Raw genomic sequence first — 18,350 nt, forward strand, 5'->3', positions numbered from 1 at the left:
CCTGTTGCCTACATGTCTAAGCAACTGGATGCAGTGGCCAGCGGACTTCCACCTTGTCTAAGAGCCGTAGCTGCAGCCGCCCTGCTAGTAGCTGAAGCCGATAAACTCACTCTGGGTCAAGAACTTTATGTACGAGTCCCACATGCAGTACAGACGTTGTTGGATTACAAAGGAAATCATTGGTTTAGTAACAGCCGTATGACCAAGTATCAAGCAATGTTGTGTGAAAACCCAAGAGTGCATTTAGAGACTGTAAACACCTTAAATCCAGCTACCCTTTTGCCACAACCTACTGAAAGTCAACATGATTGTTTGGAAGTAATGGATGAAGTATTTTCAAGTAGACCAGATCTTCGTGATTTTCCCATCCAGAACCCAGATGTTCAATATTACACCGACGGCAGTAGTTATGTGAAAGAAGGGATCCGCTATGCAGGATATGCAGTAACAACGATAGACAAGGTGATAGAAGCTCGGCCACTGGCAAAAGGAACATCAGCACAAAAGGCAGAATTGATAGCACTGACACGAGCGTTACAATTGGCTGAAGGTTTAAGAGTGAACATCTACACGGACTCCAAGTATGCGTTTTTAACCACTCATGCCCACGGAGCCTTGTATAAAGAAAGAGGACTATTGAATTCAGAAGGCAAGGAAATCAAGTACGCAGCTGAAATCCTACAACTATTGGAAGCAGTGTGGGAGCCGAAAGAAGTCGGTATTATACATTGTCGAGCGCATCTGAGAGGAGATGGTGATGTAACCAAAGGAAATCGGATGGCAGATAGTGCAGCTAAGCGTGCCGCTGAATCGGGAAGACAGGAGTATGTGGGGCATATAGCTGCTCTTATACCAACTCCACTGTCTCAATGGACTCCAGTTTATACAGCTCAAGAAGAGGAGTGGTTAAAGACTGAACCTGGAAAGTATTTGGAGAACAAATGGTATCAGTTAGAAGATGGAAGAATAGTCATTCCAGCATCACTAGCGGTAGAAATTGTCCAAAACTATCACAACGGGACACATTCTGGGAGAGATAGTACAGAAGAATCCCTCAGAAAACATTTCTACATACCAAGATTGTCCAACTTGACTCAGGCCATTGTACGAAGATGTGTAACGTGTGCTAAAAATAATGCAAGGCAAGGACCAGTAAAGCCACCAGGAGTCCAGTTTATGGGGGGACTCCCCATGTCCGATTTACAAATTGACTATACAGTAATGCTTAAATCTGGTGGACATCGCTACCTGCTGGTAGTTGTGTGTACCTATTCAGGCTGGGTAGAAGCATGGCCTACTCGTACGGAGAAAGCAGGGGAAGTTGTGAGATTGCTGCTACGAGAAATAATACCCCGATATGGACTACCCTGCTCTATAGGATCGGACAATGGTCCAGCTTTTGTTCATCAGTGCCTACAACAACTGACTCATATGCTTGGTATAAAGTGGAGGCTTCATACGGCATATAGACCCCAGAGTTCTGGTAAGGTAGAGAGAATGAATAGAACTATTAAGAATCAGTTGGCTAAAATGTGTCAGGAAACCCAACTTAAGTGGAACGTTCTCTTGCCCATAGCTCTATTGCGAATCCGCAGTACACCTACCAGAAGGATGGGCCTCTCTCCTTTTGAAATCATGTATGGGCGACCACCTCCCGTACTTGGTAACTTAAGGGGGGATTTGAGTCAGTTGGGAGAAGGAATTACCCGGCAGCAGGTTGTAGAGTTGGGTAAGACTATGGAGGAGGTACAGAAATGGGTACAAGATAGATTACCTGTGAATATTTATCCCCCAGTTCATAGTTACCACCCAGGAGACCAAGTGTGGATTAAAGAGTGGAATAATGTACCGTTAGGGCCCAAGTGGAGAGGTCCTTATGTTGTTCTTTTGTCTACCCCTACAGCGATAAAAGTAGCCGAAGTGACTCCGTGGATACATCACTCCAGGGTTAAACCAGCAGCAGTCGATTCTTGGCAAGCTACAGCAGATCCAGAGAATCCCTGCAAGATCCGGTTAAAGCGCACGACTCAGTCGGAGTGACGAGGAACCTTGTGGATTACAAATTTTATTGTTTCAGAGATTTGGTAAGTGAGTGAGAAGGCCATAATAAAGCCTGTCCGCTCACCAACGAGTGTATAAGCCAGGAAAAGTCCCGAAGGGACCCCTGTGAAGACGAGCAGAACTCCATTCCCTGCAGCCCTTACATCCTGGAAGCTGAGGTGCCTTCGCACGGACGAAGACTGAGGATGACGACGAAAGATGTATTCTTAATAATGTTTTTATATGTGTATTTTTATATTCAGGAAGGTAGAGGTACCGACACTCCTAGCTGTGAGGTATGCATTAAGACTACAAGAACAGGTAACCATATTTCCCAAACCCTAATTTGGCATTCGCAATACGAGTGTAAAGGAGATCTATCAAGATGTAGATACCTAAATATAGAATATAGTGTGTGCCATTTAGGAGTAGGAGAACCTAAGTGCTTCAGTCCAGAGTATCAACCTCGTACAATTTGGTTGACTCTCAGGAATGGAGATCCTCAGGGGACCCTAATTAATAAGACGGTATTAGAATCCGTACATTCTTCGGGTGTTCTGCTATTTGATGCGTGTAAGGCGATATCAAGTGGTAGAAAGCCGTGGAATGTATGTGGGGATCTTAGATGGGAGAGGACGTATGGGTCTAACGATAAATATATTTGTCCCAGTAGTAAAAATAAGTATGTGAGCCCTAGATGCCCAAATAGAGATTATAACTTTTGCCCATATTGGTCTTGTGTGGGGTGGGCAACTTGGGGACAGACAGTAGACAAGGACATGATTGTGACTAAGTTGCCTACTAGTCCATATTGTAAGTCTATGGAATGCAATCCAGTCCATATACTTATAAATAACCCCGACAAGTTCTTAGATAAATATGGTAATTTATTTGGGTTTCAAATATATGGGACGGGTTTAGATCCTGGGACAGTATTGTTTATAGGGATAGAGACTGATACGGTATCCTCCCAGACTCATCAAGTATACCATTCCTTTTATGAAGAGATGAGCATAGATAATAAGATCCCCCATAATGCTAAAAACCTGTTTATTGATTTAGCTGAAAGTATTGCCGGTAGTCTTAATGTTACCAACTGCTATGTGTGTGGAGGTACTAACATGGGAGACCAATGGCCTTGGGAAGCAAAGGAGGTAATGTCCGGTTCTGAGGCAGTTGACCAATTAATATCTACACAAGCCGATTATCATATGAGTGTTAGAGGTAAATCTGAGTGGAGATTAAAGACCTCCATCATATGTTATGTTTGCATAGCGAGGAAAGGAATGATGTATAATACTTCTGTAGGAGAATTAACTTGTCTAGGGCAAAAAGCTTATGATGATGATACGAAGAATACAACTTGGTGGTCGGCTTCAAATGTCTCAGAACCATCTAACCCGTTTGCTAGATACGCCAATTTAAAGGATGTGTGGTTTGATTTATCCATCACATCTAACTGGAGAGCCCCAGCAAATTTGTACTGGATCTGTGGTAAGAAAGCCTATTCGGAGTTGCCACAGGACTGGGAAGGGGCATGTGTGTTGGGTATGCTCAAACCATCCTTCTTCTTGTTACCTATTGAAACAGGTGAGACTTTAGGTGTTAAAGTGTATGATGTGAATCATAGGAAGAAAAGGGGACCCATAGAGATAGGCGCCTGGGAAGATAATGAATGGCCTCCCCAGCGTATTATAGATTACTATGGGCCAGCCACGTGGGCAGAGGACGGTACCTTTGGTTATAGAACCCCAATTTATATGCTCAACCGTATTATAAGATTACAGGCAGTGGTTGAGATCATTACTAACGAGACATCACAAGCGCTCAATCTTCTAGCGAAGCACAATACCAGGATGAGGACAGCAGTATACCAAAATAGATTAGCCTTGGATTACCTTTTGGCAGTAGAGGGAGGTGTATGTGGGAAGTTTAACCTGAGCAATTGCTGTCTTCAAATAGATGACGAAGGGCAAGCAATAGCTGAGCTTACTAGCCATATGGTTAAACTAGCGCATGTGCCTACTCAGGTATGGAAAGGGTATAATCCAAGTAGTTGGTTTGGTAGCTGGTATGAGTGGGTTGGAGGGCTTAAGGCAGTGGTAGGTGGAGTCCTACTAATTTTAATGTTGTGTCTACTCCTGCCGTGTCTTATACCCTTAGTAGTTAGGTCTGTGCAAAGCCTGATAGAAAATATAGCAGAGAGGAAGGCTGCTGCACAGATAATGGCAATTTATAAATATAAGGCTCTAGATCAGGGAGAACCAATGCAGGAAGATGAGTGTTGAAGATTCACATCATAGATAAGTCTGGTCTGGTTCAAGGTAACTTGCGGTGTATGCAAACTAAGGTTAAGTGATGCCTCAAGTAATTGTGAAATATCAAGAGGCATCAAAGGGGGGAATGTGGTGGAATCTCTGTAAAAATAAATTTAGTAGGCCGAGATTACCACGTGGCATGTGTACGTGCATATGCTGACGTATCGATCAGTTGGTTGCACGAGGCAAGATACGATCAGTAGTGTACGGAGCATGTGCAAGAATACAGGATGTAGTATTCCCCTCCTCCATTGTGCTGGACAGGCCATGCGGTCAAGCAGGAAGTTAATTCTTATTTGTATTGATTGGTCAAGAGAATGTGCGGGTGGAGCTTAATATGGGAGGAGTTATGTGCCTATATAAGGAGCCTGCACTATTGTCCGGGGCTCAGAACTTGCTGTATTTTGGTGACATTAGTCCCTCTGAGTCCCGATCGGTGATCCAATAAAGAATCTCTTCCTTCCTGAAGAAACCTGTGTCCATCTCTCTGTACTTGGCTTCCGTCAGTTTCTCCGGTATCAAGTTGTTTATGGAACCAGTGAGCAGCAGTTTGCATTGATTACTGAAATGTCAAGGATGAAATGCTGTGCAACTGTAATGCTGAGTTTGCTACTGAGATCAATTCATTAGAGCATACAGTCATTACAACACAAGTTGTTGTCTCACAAGGACAGCAGAGTAACTGTAGTGTTGTGCAAACTCCTAATGCAAATCTGTACATATGCTGTGAATTGCAAACTTGTTGGTATAATACCTTTTGCTTTGTTAGGAAATCAACTGTTCAACAATTTGTCTCTATTGGAGCATTAACCACAAACTATTGGAAGCAATATTGTACAAACTGATTTTTTGGTATGAAAAGAGATGTCCTGTTTAGGTCATGAAGTAGCTGAGGTAAATGTAGAGTGTATCTGCAATTCGCAGCTTTGGCCCCAAAGCTTCAGCAGAGATGTTCATCTGAGCATAAATCGCTGTATGTACTAGTAATGAAATTAATTTTGTGCAGTTTATTCAGTCCACACAGCTATTCAAAGCTTTTAAAAGGGTATATCAGATTTTGCTTTGCATCATTAAATTGATGTTGCAGCATTTCTTATACACCTTTTACAAGGTTTGTCAGTGATTGCTGGGCATCTTCCAAGAATACTGCATGAGGTACAGCCAACAGTTACTGCCTGTCATTTCTGTTATTTGTTATCTGTCCTCCTACACTGTGTTACAATCTCGGCCAATCCCAACTGGCACTTTTGAGGTCAGGCCTCACAAATCTGCATCAACCCATAAATGCTGGATTGAAATGTATGTCCCAGTAAAATACAGCATAACAATTGTTGTACATTTTTATAGAGATCAGGGGCAACTCACCCTGCACACTAGCTCAACAACAACAAAAACCAAAACAATAATGTTTGTTTATACACACATACTGATAAGCAGAAGTATTTCCCTGCATTTAACTAACTGTGCATGTTTAAAATATCAACCTTGTGAAGTCAAATTAGAAATGTTTCTGGCCTTGAATGACAAAAGGAAGAAATGTAACCATTAAATAGGGCAATGGGCTAATAATACAATGTTCATATGAGTGGCGTGTCATTAAGCTTGCGTATGTTGAAATTACGCTTCTGTATCTGAGGCTTAAATAACATGGGGTACTGCCCTCTAACCTAACTTATAGTGTAGAGCAGAGGTGCCCAAAAAGTACTTACTGTGTGTGATTTTGAGTTTAAGCTCTTTTTATTTATATTTACTGTTTTAAAGGTTGAATTTATGGACTTGTTTCAATCTAGATTACTATGAAACTAATTAGCCTTGCACTGTGCTTATTTACAAGGAATGATCCAGGATTTACAAGTGGGCTGTTGAAATTAATACATTAGTTTTAATTTGCATGAGAGAGCTTTAGCAGATTACATTTAGTAAGGTTAATAACAATCACAAAAGGAATTACATGGTAGCAGGACTTGTTTCACAAGCTGACCCATTAACACGAACAACTGTAATTGTCAGTCAGTCAGTCAGTATTTCAATTCATTTGATGATCACTGACTGATACAGTATATGAATAATTAATCATCGCATGTCAATGACATTTCTTTACTTGCCAGTGCATGCACGAAATATTTAACTATTTAACTATAATATTTTTGAATGCTACTACACTGTTGCACAAGAGCTATATTGCATAATTCTGAGTTAGAATGTCCTCTATCAGTGTTCTTGCTTGTTTCCCTTATTAATAAATTACTACATTAAAGTCTACCTTGACTTGTGCCATCTTTCTATATTTGTATGTTGCACGCTCAGATAATTCTACTTTGGCAGGTCTATCCAGCCCACCCAAAACCCTTCAACTCTTCTGGATTATGCATTAATTGCTCTTTCGGGATCCACTTCCTTTAACACAAGTGCAGTTATATGGAGCTAGGAAAAAACATAATGTTGCCCTCTTTGAGTGCAATAAATAGAGGTATAAAATACTCTTACTGAGATTGTAGTAAGTTTTATGCAATAGGTGTGTAGGGAATGGCTGTGGAAGTATTTCAGGGAGAATTTGTGCTACTGTAGATAAATGGCATCTTTCCAAATGTAATGCATTTTTTTTACTATTTAGATTTGGAATCCAGACCAAATTATTTATTTATTTCTAAATTTGGGTTGCGTACCCTGCCCCTCCATTAACCCCAGGACGGAGTCAATAGTGCACGTTCTGATCAAAACAAAACGTAAACAAAAACTGGAATTTGCGCTATATGTCTGTTCAACCGTAATTCACCTCTTTCATATTAAATGCACCCACACTTATTATATATCATTTTGTTCAGGAGAAACAGGGCTTTCATTTCATATAAAATATTTATATATGAAACAATTTATTATGAATAAAATAAAAAAAAAACTGAGAAATTAGATTTTTTTTTTTTAATTTGTAGTTCCGCCTCACATTTTAGCTGTAAATGTCATAATACTGTTAGGTTTTACTGCAACAAAATGCACATATTTGTAATCAGCGATGTCTCACGGGTACAACAGTACCCCCCATTAACAGGTTTTATGGTGTTTTGGAAAGTTACAGGGTCAAATATAGAACGTTCCATTTTCAAATTGAAATTTGCCAAATTAGTAATGTTACCTTTGAGACGGTGTGGTAGCCCAGGAATGAGAATTACCCCCATAATGGCATACCATTTGAAAAAGTAGACAACCCAAGGTATTGAACGTGGGGTATGTTTAGTCTTTTTTAGTAGCCACTTAGTCACAAACACTGGCCAAAGTTAGCGTTCATATTTGTTTTTGTGTGAAAAAAGCAAAAAACTAATATTTGGCCAGTGTTTGTGACTAAGTGGCTACTAAAAATGACTGGACATACCCCATTTGCAATACCTTGGGTTGTCTACTTTTGCAAATGGTATGCCATCATGGGGGTAATTCTTATTCCTGGGCTACCATACGGTCTCAAAGGCAACATAACTAATCTGGCAAATTTAAATGTCAAAAAAATGAAATGCAAGCCTTATATGTGACTCTCTAACTTTCCAAAACACCATAAAACCTGTACATGAGGGGTACTGTTATTCTCGGGAGATTTCACTAAACACAAATATTAGTGTTTTAAAACAGTAAAACATATTACAACAATAATGTAGTCCATAAAAGTGCCGTTTGTTTGTAAAAAATGCAAAAAACTTCACTTTTACTTAAAATATCATCGTTGTAATACAATTTACCAGTTTTAAACACTAATATTTGAATTCAGCGAAGTCTCCCGAGTAAAACAGTACCCCCTATATACAGGTTTTATGGTGTCTTGGAGAGTTACAGGGTCAAATATAGTGCTTGCGAATTAAATTCTCTGCACTTTCTCCCTGTGTTGTCAGGCATGTCAATCAAATTTTAATTAATCAAATTACATAATTATGTTAAAAAATTACTTAAATATACACGTAGAATTTTAATATATATGCATTTATAGGTATTTAAATTCTACGTGTATACTAATGTAATCTTTTATGTAATTATATGTATTTATCTATATATATATATTTGCGGTTATTTGTATTTTATATATAGATAGATATATATAGAATGTCATTCTAAGTGTATTCTGTTTCCTATATATATATATTAATAACAAAATACAGTTAGAATGAAATTACATATGAATATATAATTTATTTTAAATTTTGTTTCAATATTTTATTTATTTAATTATTTATCTTATTTATTTATTATTTTAATTATACGTATATATATATATAATATATATATGTAGATCTATTATATATATATATATAATATATATATACATATTATATATATGTAACGTCATTCCAAGTGTATTTTAATACTAATATATATATTAATATTAATATTAAAATACACTTTGTATGACGTTACATATATATAATATGTATATATTATATATATATATATATATATAATATATATACATATATTATATATATATAAATACTTGTATTTTATTTTAACATGTGTATTTATTTTTTTATACTTTCCTACCAGCAGGGGGACTGTCTAATATTTTAGACAGTCCCCCTGCTGGCAGATCCATAGCCTGCTATAGGGGGCCATGTGATCGCTCTTTGAGAGCGATCACATGGCCCCCGGGGGCCTCATTTGCCGGAGGGGGGCTGCCTGGGCTCTCAGGCAGCCCCCCAGAAGAGGATCGCGGCGGAGGTGAGTATACAGTACCTCCTGGGGGCTTCAGCCGTTACGGCGTTCTATGCCGCCGCAACGGCTTTAAAGCCCTTTAAAGCCGCGACAGCATAGAACGCCGTAACGGCGTTAAGGGGTTAAGGGTTCCCCTTTGGAGGTGACCACAGGAAAGCATAAATTGAGAAGAACCTCTGGAAGCAGTTTGAGCAGTAAGTATTGTAGGTTGCGTGCTAATCTCCTATGTTACAATTAGTGTAGGACCCACCAATATTGGGGTACTGCGACGTAGTGGTAGGCTTAAAACAATATGGCCATGTGGTGTAACTGAAGCCCTATATTTGTTTGCAGAGATAGGTAATTTTAAGTAGCCTTTTACATTTAAAACATTTTTTTGTGTGCGCTGTTCCTTAATCTGTATTTTGTAAATATTTTGGTCTTTACGGCAGCACCACTACTGAGAAATGCAGACCAGATTCCTTTTGGATTGAGCACCCCACCCCTCCACTATAGATGCCCCTTTGTAAAAGTAAATCAACTTAATTTTAAAGAACTAAAAGTCTAATATATAATTGACTGGACCATTTAAGTTCAGTCAATAATATGTAATACATATTCATTTTTTTAATTTATTTTATTTTATTTGTAGTGTTGTATTTTTTGTGTGTATTTTACTTACATTTTAATACATTTGATTTAAAAAAAAAAAAAACTAATATTACAGAGAGCACTATAGTTTTGCTTTTTCTTTTGTAGATCTGCAGATCGATTATTTGTATATCCAGTGTATAGATATACACATATGGTTTGATCTCTATTCTGGGGATGATGTACTAAACAGAGATTTAATTCAGTACTTCATTATCCAGCAGATCAGTCTTAGCCCTGCCTAATATAGTCAGAAGTCTGTAGACTAGATGGCTACATAATAATATTTTTTTTCACAGTGATATTGATGCTCTGCAACAATCAATTCATGTTTACACTACTGTTAAATGGCTACATTCATTGCTTTGGGAAGGAGTCTCACACTTCTATTGAGACTGACTTTAAGATGCTTACTAATAGTGGATGGACCAATTCATTTGTTGTTGTTTCCCCCCCGCTTAATAGATGTTTGTGTTTTATTAATTTATCATTTATTAACTATTCTGCAGATATTTTTAGGTATAGATTTCAATGATTGATTTTGAACATTTCAACTCCAGCTTCCTGCTCTTTACCCTGTTGAGGTGATTAATATGTTTTCCCTTTTTTATGAGATTGACCGTTAGATGGTATATGCATTTTTAATTAAAAAAAAAAACCTTTATTTCCAATATTAACAATTTAGTATTGAGTGGTTTATTTATTTAACTAGATACAGGCTCAAGGTGCACGCCTACTGTTCACTTTGCATTTATTTTTGATTGCTACATGGATTGTAACTGCCATCACTCTGAGACAATCAAACAACCAGCTTGAGTGTGATTGTAGTTGCCATCTACATAACTCTTGGGAGTTAGGGTTAAAGATTAGGTTAGGCGAGGGGTAATTTGAGTTTGGATGAGAAACTATGGTTAGACTGCTGTCATGAAAGTTAGTTAAATACGGTAATATTCTTAGGCCAGGGACTACAGCATCTGTGTTTTATTTTTAAAAATACCTTCCACACTCTAAATGCTTTGGATTGTATTTACAATACAATTGTTTTTGTTTGTTTAAGAATGATTGTAGTTGCAATTTACATTATATGTGTTGCAAAACCAGGTTAGGAAGAGAGTGGGAACTCTTGAGAACTGCAACTACATTTTTCTCAGAGGAAAATGAAATAATATATATTTACTTCTTACTTTTCTTGTCTGGACATAATACACTTTTACCATTTGTACATTTATACCCACTTCCTTCAGACTTTCAACTCATTTGAGCAGAACTCAGTCTCATCACTTCTGCTCTTTAATTTGTCACAATTACTTGTATGTATCATTTACCCATTTACAGCACTGCAGAAAATGTGGTAGCTCTATGATTTAAGATAATGATAGCAATAGTTGCAATCCCTCGTACCTGTTGTACACACACAGCTAAACCCTTAGCAAACTGGAACTTATTTAACAGAGGACTACTAACGCATCCCACCAGGTGGCTGGTACATCACTACACACTATACTGGTACATAAAAACAGTAAACGTATTAATTTGATAAGAGCTAAAACTGACGATCATATAATAATGAATCCTGGTGAGTGCTGCATATGCCTGCCACCTAGGGGTTACCTCCCAATATAGATTAGTTGACACAAGAGGTTTTTACAAATTTTTTACAATAAACTGACTGTTATAACTCTACTTACATCTGCAAATACATGCAGAAGTTGCTAGTAAGCATTTTTCTTTTAAATAGTGTTTTTTCTCCTTTATGACACCAGTTGTTTGTATGGTGAGGGTAAGTATGGGGACAAAATGGTGACTATTGGTGTGTTCATTAGATCATTCTTCTATAAGTAAATGCATTTCAAAGCATGGGAGAGTGAACATAAAACAGGATGAATTCAAGATCTAACTCTAAAATCATAACTCACTCATTATCATAAGTTTGGGTTAGTTACTCTGATGCTACTAGAAAAGACTTCAATTAAATTCATAAAGCAGAAGAACTATTTGGATGCCTTCTTATGTCTTTAGATGCAGAGAAGGCATTTAGCAGATTATATTGGGGTTACATTGAATCTGTGCTGCACAACCTAGGCAAGCCTGAGAAAAATTAAATAAAGTATTATAGCCATAGAACTATATTTAAATCCATCAGCATAGGTTGACAGCAGGATTTCTTTCACACAGATTTAATTTCTCAAACAGAACAAGGCAGGGGTGCCCATTTTCACTGTTACAATAGGTTTGCCCTTTGAACCACTAACATGTACTATTATAGCCAATTCTGATATATGCAGAGTTCAGATACCTGACCTTGGACAGCAATAAATTATTTTATATGATGGTGACATCTTGTTAATGATTATTTTCCCTTATGCATCACTGACAGCTCTTTAGGAAAACTCAATCCAAGCTGATATATATTTGCCTTTGATCAACGTTTGTAGCTCTTAGGACATATCATATCACTTATCTGGGCATATCATTATCATTTTCAGTATGTAAGGTGGCAGATGTTACTTTAAATAAGGTATGACACTATTAAAATGTACTTGAGCAGCTGGCATGTAAATTAAATGAGCTTGGGAGAAATGCTGGGAGTAAGATAACGGTGCTACCTGATCTATTTTGTACAATTACTCTTCCATTCCAGTAAATACTCTTAAAATTAAACAGTGTGAGCTAAACAAATATGTGCATTCATCAAAAACATCCAGGGTTAAACAATAAAATGTATATTACCTGTTCAATAAAAGTGGGTTGGGAATTCCCAATCTTATTGGTTTTTATAGGGCCTCTGTTTTGGTAAATTAAGTTTTAATGTCATCTTTGGGATGTTCTCATTGCTAACTGGATGTTGAGAATGTTCTGGTATTCCCAGATAGGCTGTGTTTTTATTTGTGGTTGAAGTTTCTATCTAAATTGCCTGCTGGATGCAGCCCCATTTCAATGTTTTTTTGGTTTGGAGATCATTGGGTGCAACTCATTGAGATGTAGTAATGGGATCAAGGGTTACTCCACTAGCAGCACCTGACTATGGGTATGGACTCATTAAATGTTTCAGAATGGACTAAAGAGGGGTATGTGTATTGAGAGATTTATTTCATGGTTTGATACTGTCACATTTTCAACAGATCCAAGCGCAATGGGAACTCCTTAGTAGGGACTCCTTTTCATATTTACAAATCAGAAATTATATCAGAATGGATAGCACTCTTATAACTAAAAGGCTTTTCCCTTCCTACCAAATATTTCCTTTGTCTACTAAGACTGAGAAAGCAAAACATGAAATATCTACTTGTTATATCGATACTTCAAACCTTCCCAGGCAAATTGTGTTACACAAATACATGCAAAAAGTAGTGTTCTTTTGATAGTGATTAATTTGCCAACCTTTCTAAATTTTCTAAATGTGTTTCTCATTACGAGGTTAATAAGAAGATTTTGATCCCTTGGTATGTCCAGACAGCATGGTGTTCATATTTTCTTTTCAGCCTTGCTTATGGGTGGAACACTTACACACATATTGTGGTTGTGCCCCCTCCTGGTGCAGTTTTAGCAGGTGTTAAAGGTGCAAATCTCCCACTCAATATTGAGATTATGTCAATGGGATTTTACCTTCCATATCTTAGCAATTGCTAGACTGTGAAATCACCTTCTAGAACACACAGAGAGGATAGAAAGTTTGTCCAGTTATATAGATGATTGTAGTTGGTTTTAAAAGTATAGGGCCGTCCTTTAACTCTCTCCACACTCTTCATTTCATCTCATTCAATTGGTTATAGTGTACCTAGATCTAGAGTCCTCTGACGCTGTCCCTCAATTCTGTGTTTAACCATTTCTGAGCAGTTTAACACTGAATGAGATTCCTAGTCATCCAAAGCCCAACCCTTCATTGAAGGCATGGCTAAAGCATATTATAGGAGCGGAGCCTGACCACGAGCCGGAGCAGACGCAACCCAGCATCGCTCCCGATCAAAACCCGCATCAAAGCCTAATATTTGAGGCTTAAAACCCTCAAATAACCCACTCCTGACCGGGGGCACCAGCTGAGCACAAAACACGAAGTCACCAAGTGTCAGGATTACTGTTTGATCCAGCACATAGAACTGTATAGCACGGATGACAAATAAGTAACGTATTACCGGTCCTTAGAATGGCCGGATTTAACGTACAAATAATAGTCAAAAATATTAGCCGAGGTCAGGGAACACAGAAAGGGACACAGCGATGAGGAAAGCCAGGAGTCAGGATACCAGAATATAGAGAAGTCATTAAACAAAGCCAAAGTAATAAAACAGGCAAAAAACTATAAACAGGAACGCGCTCTCGGACAACCACAAGGGAAACCACGACAGGGCACTGAGCAGGATGAGAACTGGGCCTAAATACCCCTCCTCTAGATCTGATAGGCTGTAACCGGCCTTTGACCCCAAATTCAGTTACCATGTTTCATTTGCATAATTGCTGCTCAGCATTAACCCTTCTGTGGATTAGGTTGCTGCTCGGCACAACTTTTCCTGTGTGGACAGTAAATGTCATTAACCACATTTTTATATGGGGATGAATACGTGACGCCAAGGTACCAACAGACCTCATACCGCCTGACTTACCTCCAGAATGGGCACAAACAACCAAGTGAAATCCAGATGGGTCTGCCCCATTCAACCAGTTGGACTTTCACAACCTAATTAGGGAAATCAAAAATCTCCTGGCAACCAGCGTAGCGGCCATTAAAGCAGACGTGCAGGCTATCATTGACAGGGTGCAGTCCACGGAGGATGATATCTCAGACATCAAGCAGGGAATGACAACCCTACAGGACTCTGTGCTAGCCCTACAAGCCCAACAACAAGCACTCTCTCTCCACTACATAGCCCTCGATGATAGGACAAGACGTAACCACCTTAAGATCAGGGGAGTGCCAGACGCCATCACACCCAATGAACTGCCTCACTATATGAGGCGCCTCCTGGCCTCAATTCTGCCACCAACGCATGCCAAAAAATGTAACATAGACGGGATATACCGTCTACCATCCTCGGGCAGAACAGCCCTAACCATGGTCCGAGATGTGATTGTACGCTGCGCCACTACCCAAGACAAGAGAATCCAGATGACGGCACTCTGGGGCAAGAGACCACTAACATTTGAAGGAGAACAACTCTCCATCTATCAAGACCTCACCAGATCCACGCTACAATGGCGCAGATCACTGTACCCAGTCACCAGCATCCACAGAGAAGCGGGAATAGAATATCACTAGAGATCTCCCAGATTCATGGTGGTCACACATAAGGGAACTGTACATAAACTCTCCACAGTAGCTGAGTCCCTGACATTCTGTAAAGCCTTGGGCCTCCCCGCACTCAAGCAGGATGCCTGACCTTTCCGAGAACCGAATAGGCAGCAGCAACCAGAACATACACTGCTCAGCTAAAGATGTGATTTAACTTGTTTGCTTTGAGCCATACCCAGTCCACTTGTTTCCCTCTAAAAAGGAGCGTTCTGCCACTCCACTGCAAGCCCACACTTAGAAGAAGGACATAACTCCAAAACTCGACCGGGTTGCATTTAAGCCCACCTATACCACATGGCCATTCTCCCAGAGCAATTTACACACTCCTGATAACGTACCAATGTTGGTCTGCAATTTCTGTGATACATCCCTGTTTTTTGACTAATGTACACCTTGTTTTGCAAACATATGTATACTTATATTTTCTTTTCTTTGTGTTACATGGCCTTCACTGGTGCAATAAAAAACAAAAAATTTCAATAAAATGAGATTGACAAAAATATATGGGCCTTATATATCCAATCTCCCAAGCAGGATTACCTGGCTCTGGCACTTACACCTACCACCAGTCTCTGCTACTCATCGGGGACACAAGCCTTCAGGACTCTTCATGCTTCAACCTATCTAACCATCCAGGAAATTGTTCTGGACACAATATGCTAGGAGTTCAGGAAACATTTAATGCAGGCTCTGGTCACAGTCTAGGTTCAATGGAGGAAGCCTTTTATCAAATTTACCCACTAAGCTGGGAGCTGTTTCCCTCTAAAAAGGAGCGTTCTGCCACTCCACTGCAAGCCCACACTTAGAAGAAGGACATAACTCCAAAACCCGACCGGGTTGCATTTAAGCCCACCTATACCACATGGCCATTCTCCCAGAGCAATTTACACACTCCTGATAACGTACCAATGTTGGTCTGCAATTTCTGTGATACATCCCTGTTTTTTGACTAATGTACACCTTGTTTTGCAAACATATGTATACTTATATTTTCTTTTCTTTGTGTTACATGGCCTTCACTGGTGCAATAAAAAACAAAAAATTTCAATAAAATGAGATTGACAAAAATATATGGGCCTTATATATCCAATCTCCCAAGCAGGATTACCTGGCTCTGGCACTTACACCTACCACCAGTCTCTGCTACTCATCGGGGACACAAGCCTTCAGGACTCTTCATGCTTCAACCTATCTAACCATCCAGGAAATTGTTCTGGACACAATATGCTAGGAGTTCAGGAAACATTTAATGCAGGCTCTGGTCACAGTCTAGGTTCAATGGAGGAAGCCTTTTATCAAATTTACCCACTAAGCTGGGACTTTAGGACCCTGCTATCTGCATGAGAGCAATTCCCAGTGATGGGAATAGGGTGACTTTTTATCATGTAGGGCCTGAATTGGGAGTGCCTCTCTTTTAATTCAACCTTCTGCTTCTTTTACGTTCGACCGTATTCTATTATTTTGCCTCACTCTGCTGAGCCTGTTAAAGTTCCTAGCTATTTTATAGTGCTGACACTCAATGCTGCTCCAGTGGCTTTTCGCTTGAGTACTTAAGCTAGTTTTTATTTTAACCTAAAAATAATGTTACTTTAATATGAATGTAATCTGTTTTGCAATATTTTGATCTCTACATCTCTTATCTCTTTGAACGTAGTGGCAACACCTCATTAACAATCCATTGACCAAATAAAACGTTTAATTTGTCTACCTATGCGTCTTGAATAGCAGCCTAGAAAACTTTACAGTACACTGCTTTTATGTACAAGGAAACTAAAGGAGGTTGGTGCAGGGTGAGAAGGATAAAAGGTAAGGAGAAGGTGGTTGAAAACATTCATGCAACATGGAGCAGTAAAACCAGATTTACAGAATGCACAAACACAAATATTCTATGTTTTTAAATAGCTATTTCTTTCATTATATCTTTGATACTGAAAGAAATAGGATTTATTTCAGTATCAAAGATATAATGTGCAAGATGATCAATTTTTCAGGTCATTTATTTTTACCTAAACTAAAGAGTAATTGATAGGATAGACTAATACTGAAATTTAAGGTAGTGGTGTCAGGATAGTGTGCTGAATGCAGATTTGAAAAGAAGAAATGATGCTAAAATGAAAGAAATGGTTACTCAAAGCAGGCTAAGCCTCATATATACACCTAAAGAAAGGCCCAGTGTCAAGAAGAAATAAGAACTCTATTGTAAATAAGAGCCGTGGAACCATGCACTGTCTCGTCTGGAATTAAGTAATCATTGCTATATAATAATAAAGTTCAAAGGGATAAAATAAACATTGCCATGTAATGGTTAACGTGTGATGTTGAAAAGAGTGCATTGCAAGGACTAGGCCTCTGAAGTTATCCTACATTATGATACTGTATTGTGGAGAGTTCCTCAAAGACATTCCATTAGTCACCTCACTATTCAGCCTCTAACATTTACCTCACTTCAATTACATTAGTCATTTTAGTAACAAGTCAGAGCAAGCTCACCTCGGCCAGGAGACTTTCCAAGCGTGAAATATGTTGGCTGCTAGATAGACTCTTCCCACGGAATTCTTCCTGTAGAATATTCACCTGCATCGAGAGCTGTCTCTCCATCTCTGTGGCCTGTAGTAGACAAATCCATGTGATTAGATGGGAAACCAGAAATATATCTAAATTTTACATATGGAAATCTTCGTAGAAAAAATAAGCAATTATGTACTTTGTAAAGTATAATGGTAGCATTTTCTTTAAAGTCATGGTAAGCAGCTGTGTATCTGGAAGAACAGTAAAATAATTATATGACCAGCCCACCTTCTATACATCTTTTACATTTTATCAGGTAAAAAGAAAGCAGCAAGTTCCAGGTTTGCCGTGTTGGAAATAAAAAAGACAAAATTCCTTGCAAATATAATATTTTGTGAATAATCCTAACATAACAAGGGATACTTGGCCTACTGTGAATTGCATCTTCATCCTGTGTTGCTCAGCATAAGGGAATAATTAGAAACATCTTACATTTTTGTAATGCTTTCACATAGATAAGGTATCATACATAGAAGATAACTGGCATGGTGCATTGGTTTGAGTCAAAGTGATTAAATCGTGCTCTTTACATGTGGAATAACGTGTCTGTTATCAATGAAGGGCTAGTTTCCAATTCTAATCTGATCATGTTTTTACTCCCATTAGCGAGTACAGGTACACAGACAATTACCATGTTTAGATGCAAAGTACCATTTAGACAACTTGAAAATGTGCCTACAAAAGATCAGATTAACATGCAAAGCAAATGTATTGTTGACAATCTACATTAAACAGGTAAACAAGCTGTAGAAAATGTTATTTTAGAAGATAAATTGTTGTATTCTTGTATTGGAAGAACACAGGGACCTTTTATA

The 18,350-nt window shown here is 38.6% G+C and overlaps 1 protein-coding gene across 3 annotated transcripts in view; it reads right to left on the bottom strand.

Annotated features, from left to right (window-relative positions):
* BICDL1 (BICD family like cargo adaptor 1) overlaps positions 1-18,350 on the bottom strand; it is a 98,674-nt gene that overhangs the window by 41,812 nt on the left and 38,512 nt on the right. For all 3 annotated transcript variants that reach the window (XR_010090877.1, XM_063454599.1, XM_063454598.1), the window contains exon 3: positions 17,458-17,574. Coding sequence is in view for 2 of the 3 variants with exons in the window: in XM_063454599.1 (XP_063310669.1) it covers positions 17,458-17,574 (117 nt within the window). In the remaining variant the exon portion in view is untranslated. The remainder of the gene's footprint in view (positions 1-17,457; positions 17,575-18,350) is intronic.

Source organism: Pelobates fuscus, chromosome 5 (genome assembly GCF_036172605.1).
Source record: "Pelobates fuscus isolate aPelFus1 chromosome 5, aPelFus1.pri, whole genome shotgun sequence".
Classification (NCBI taxonomy): domain Eukaryota; kingdom Metazoa; phylum Chordata; class Amphibia; order Anura; family Pelobatidae; genus Pelobates; species Pelobates fuscus.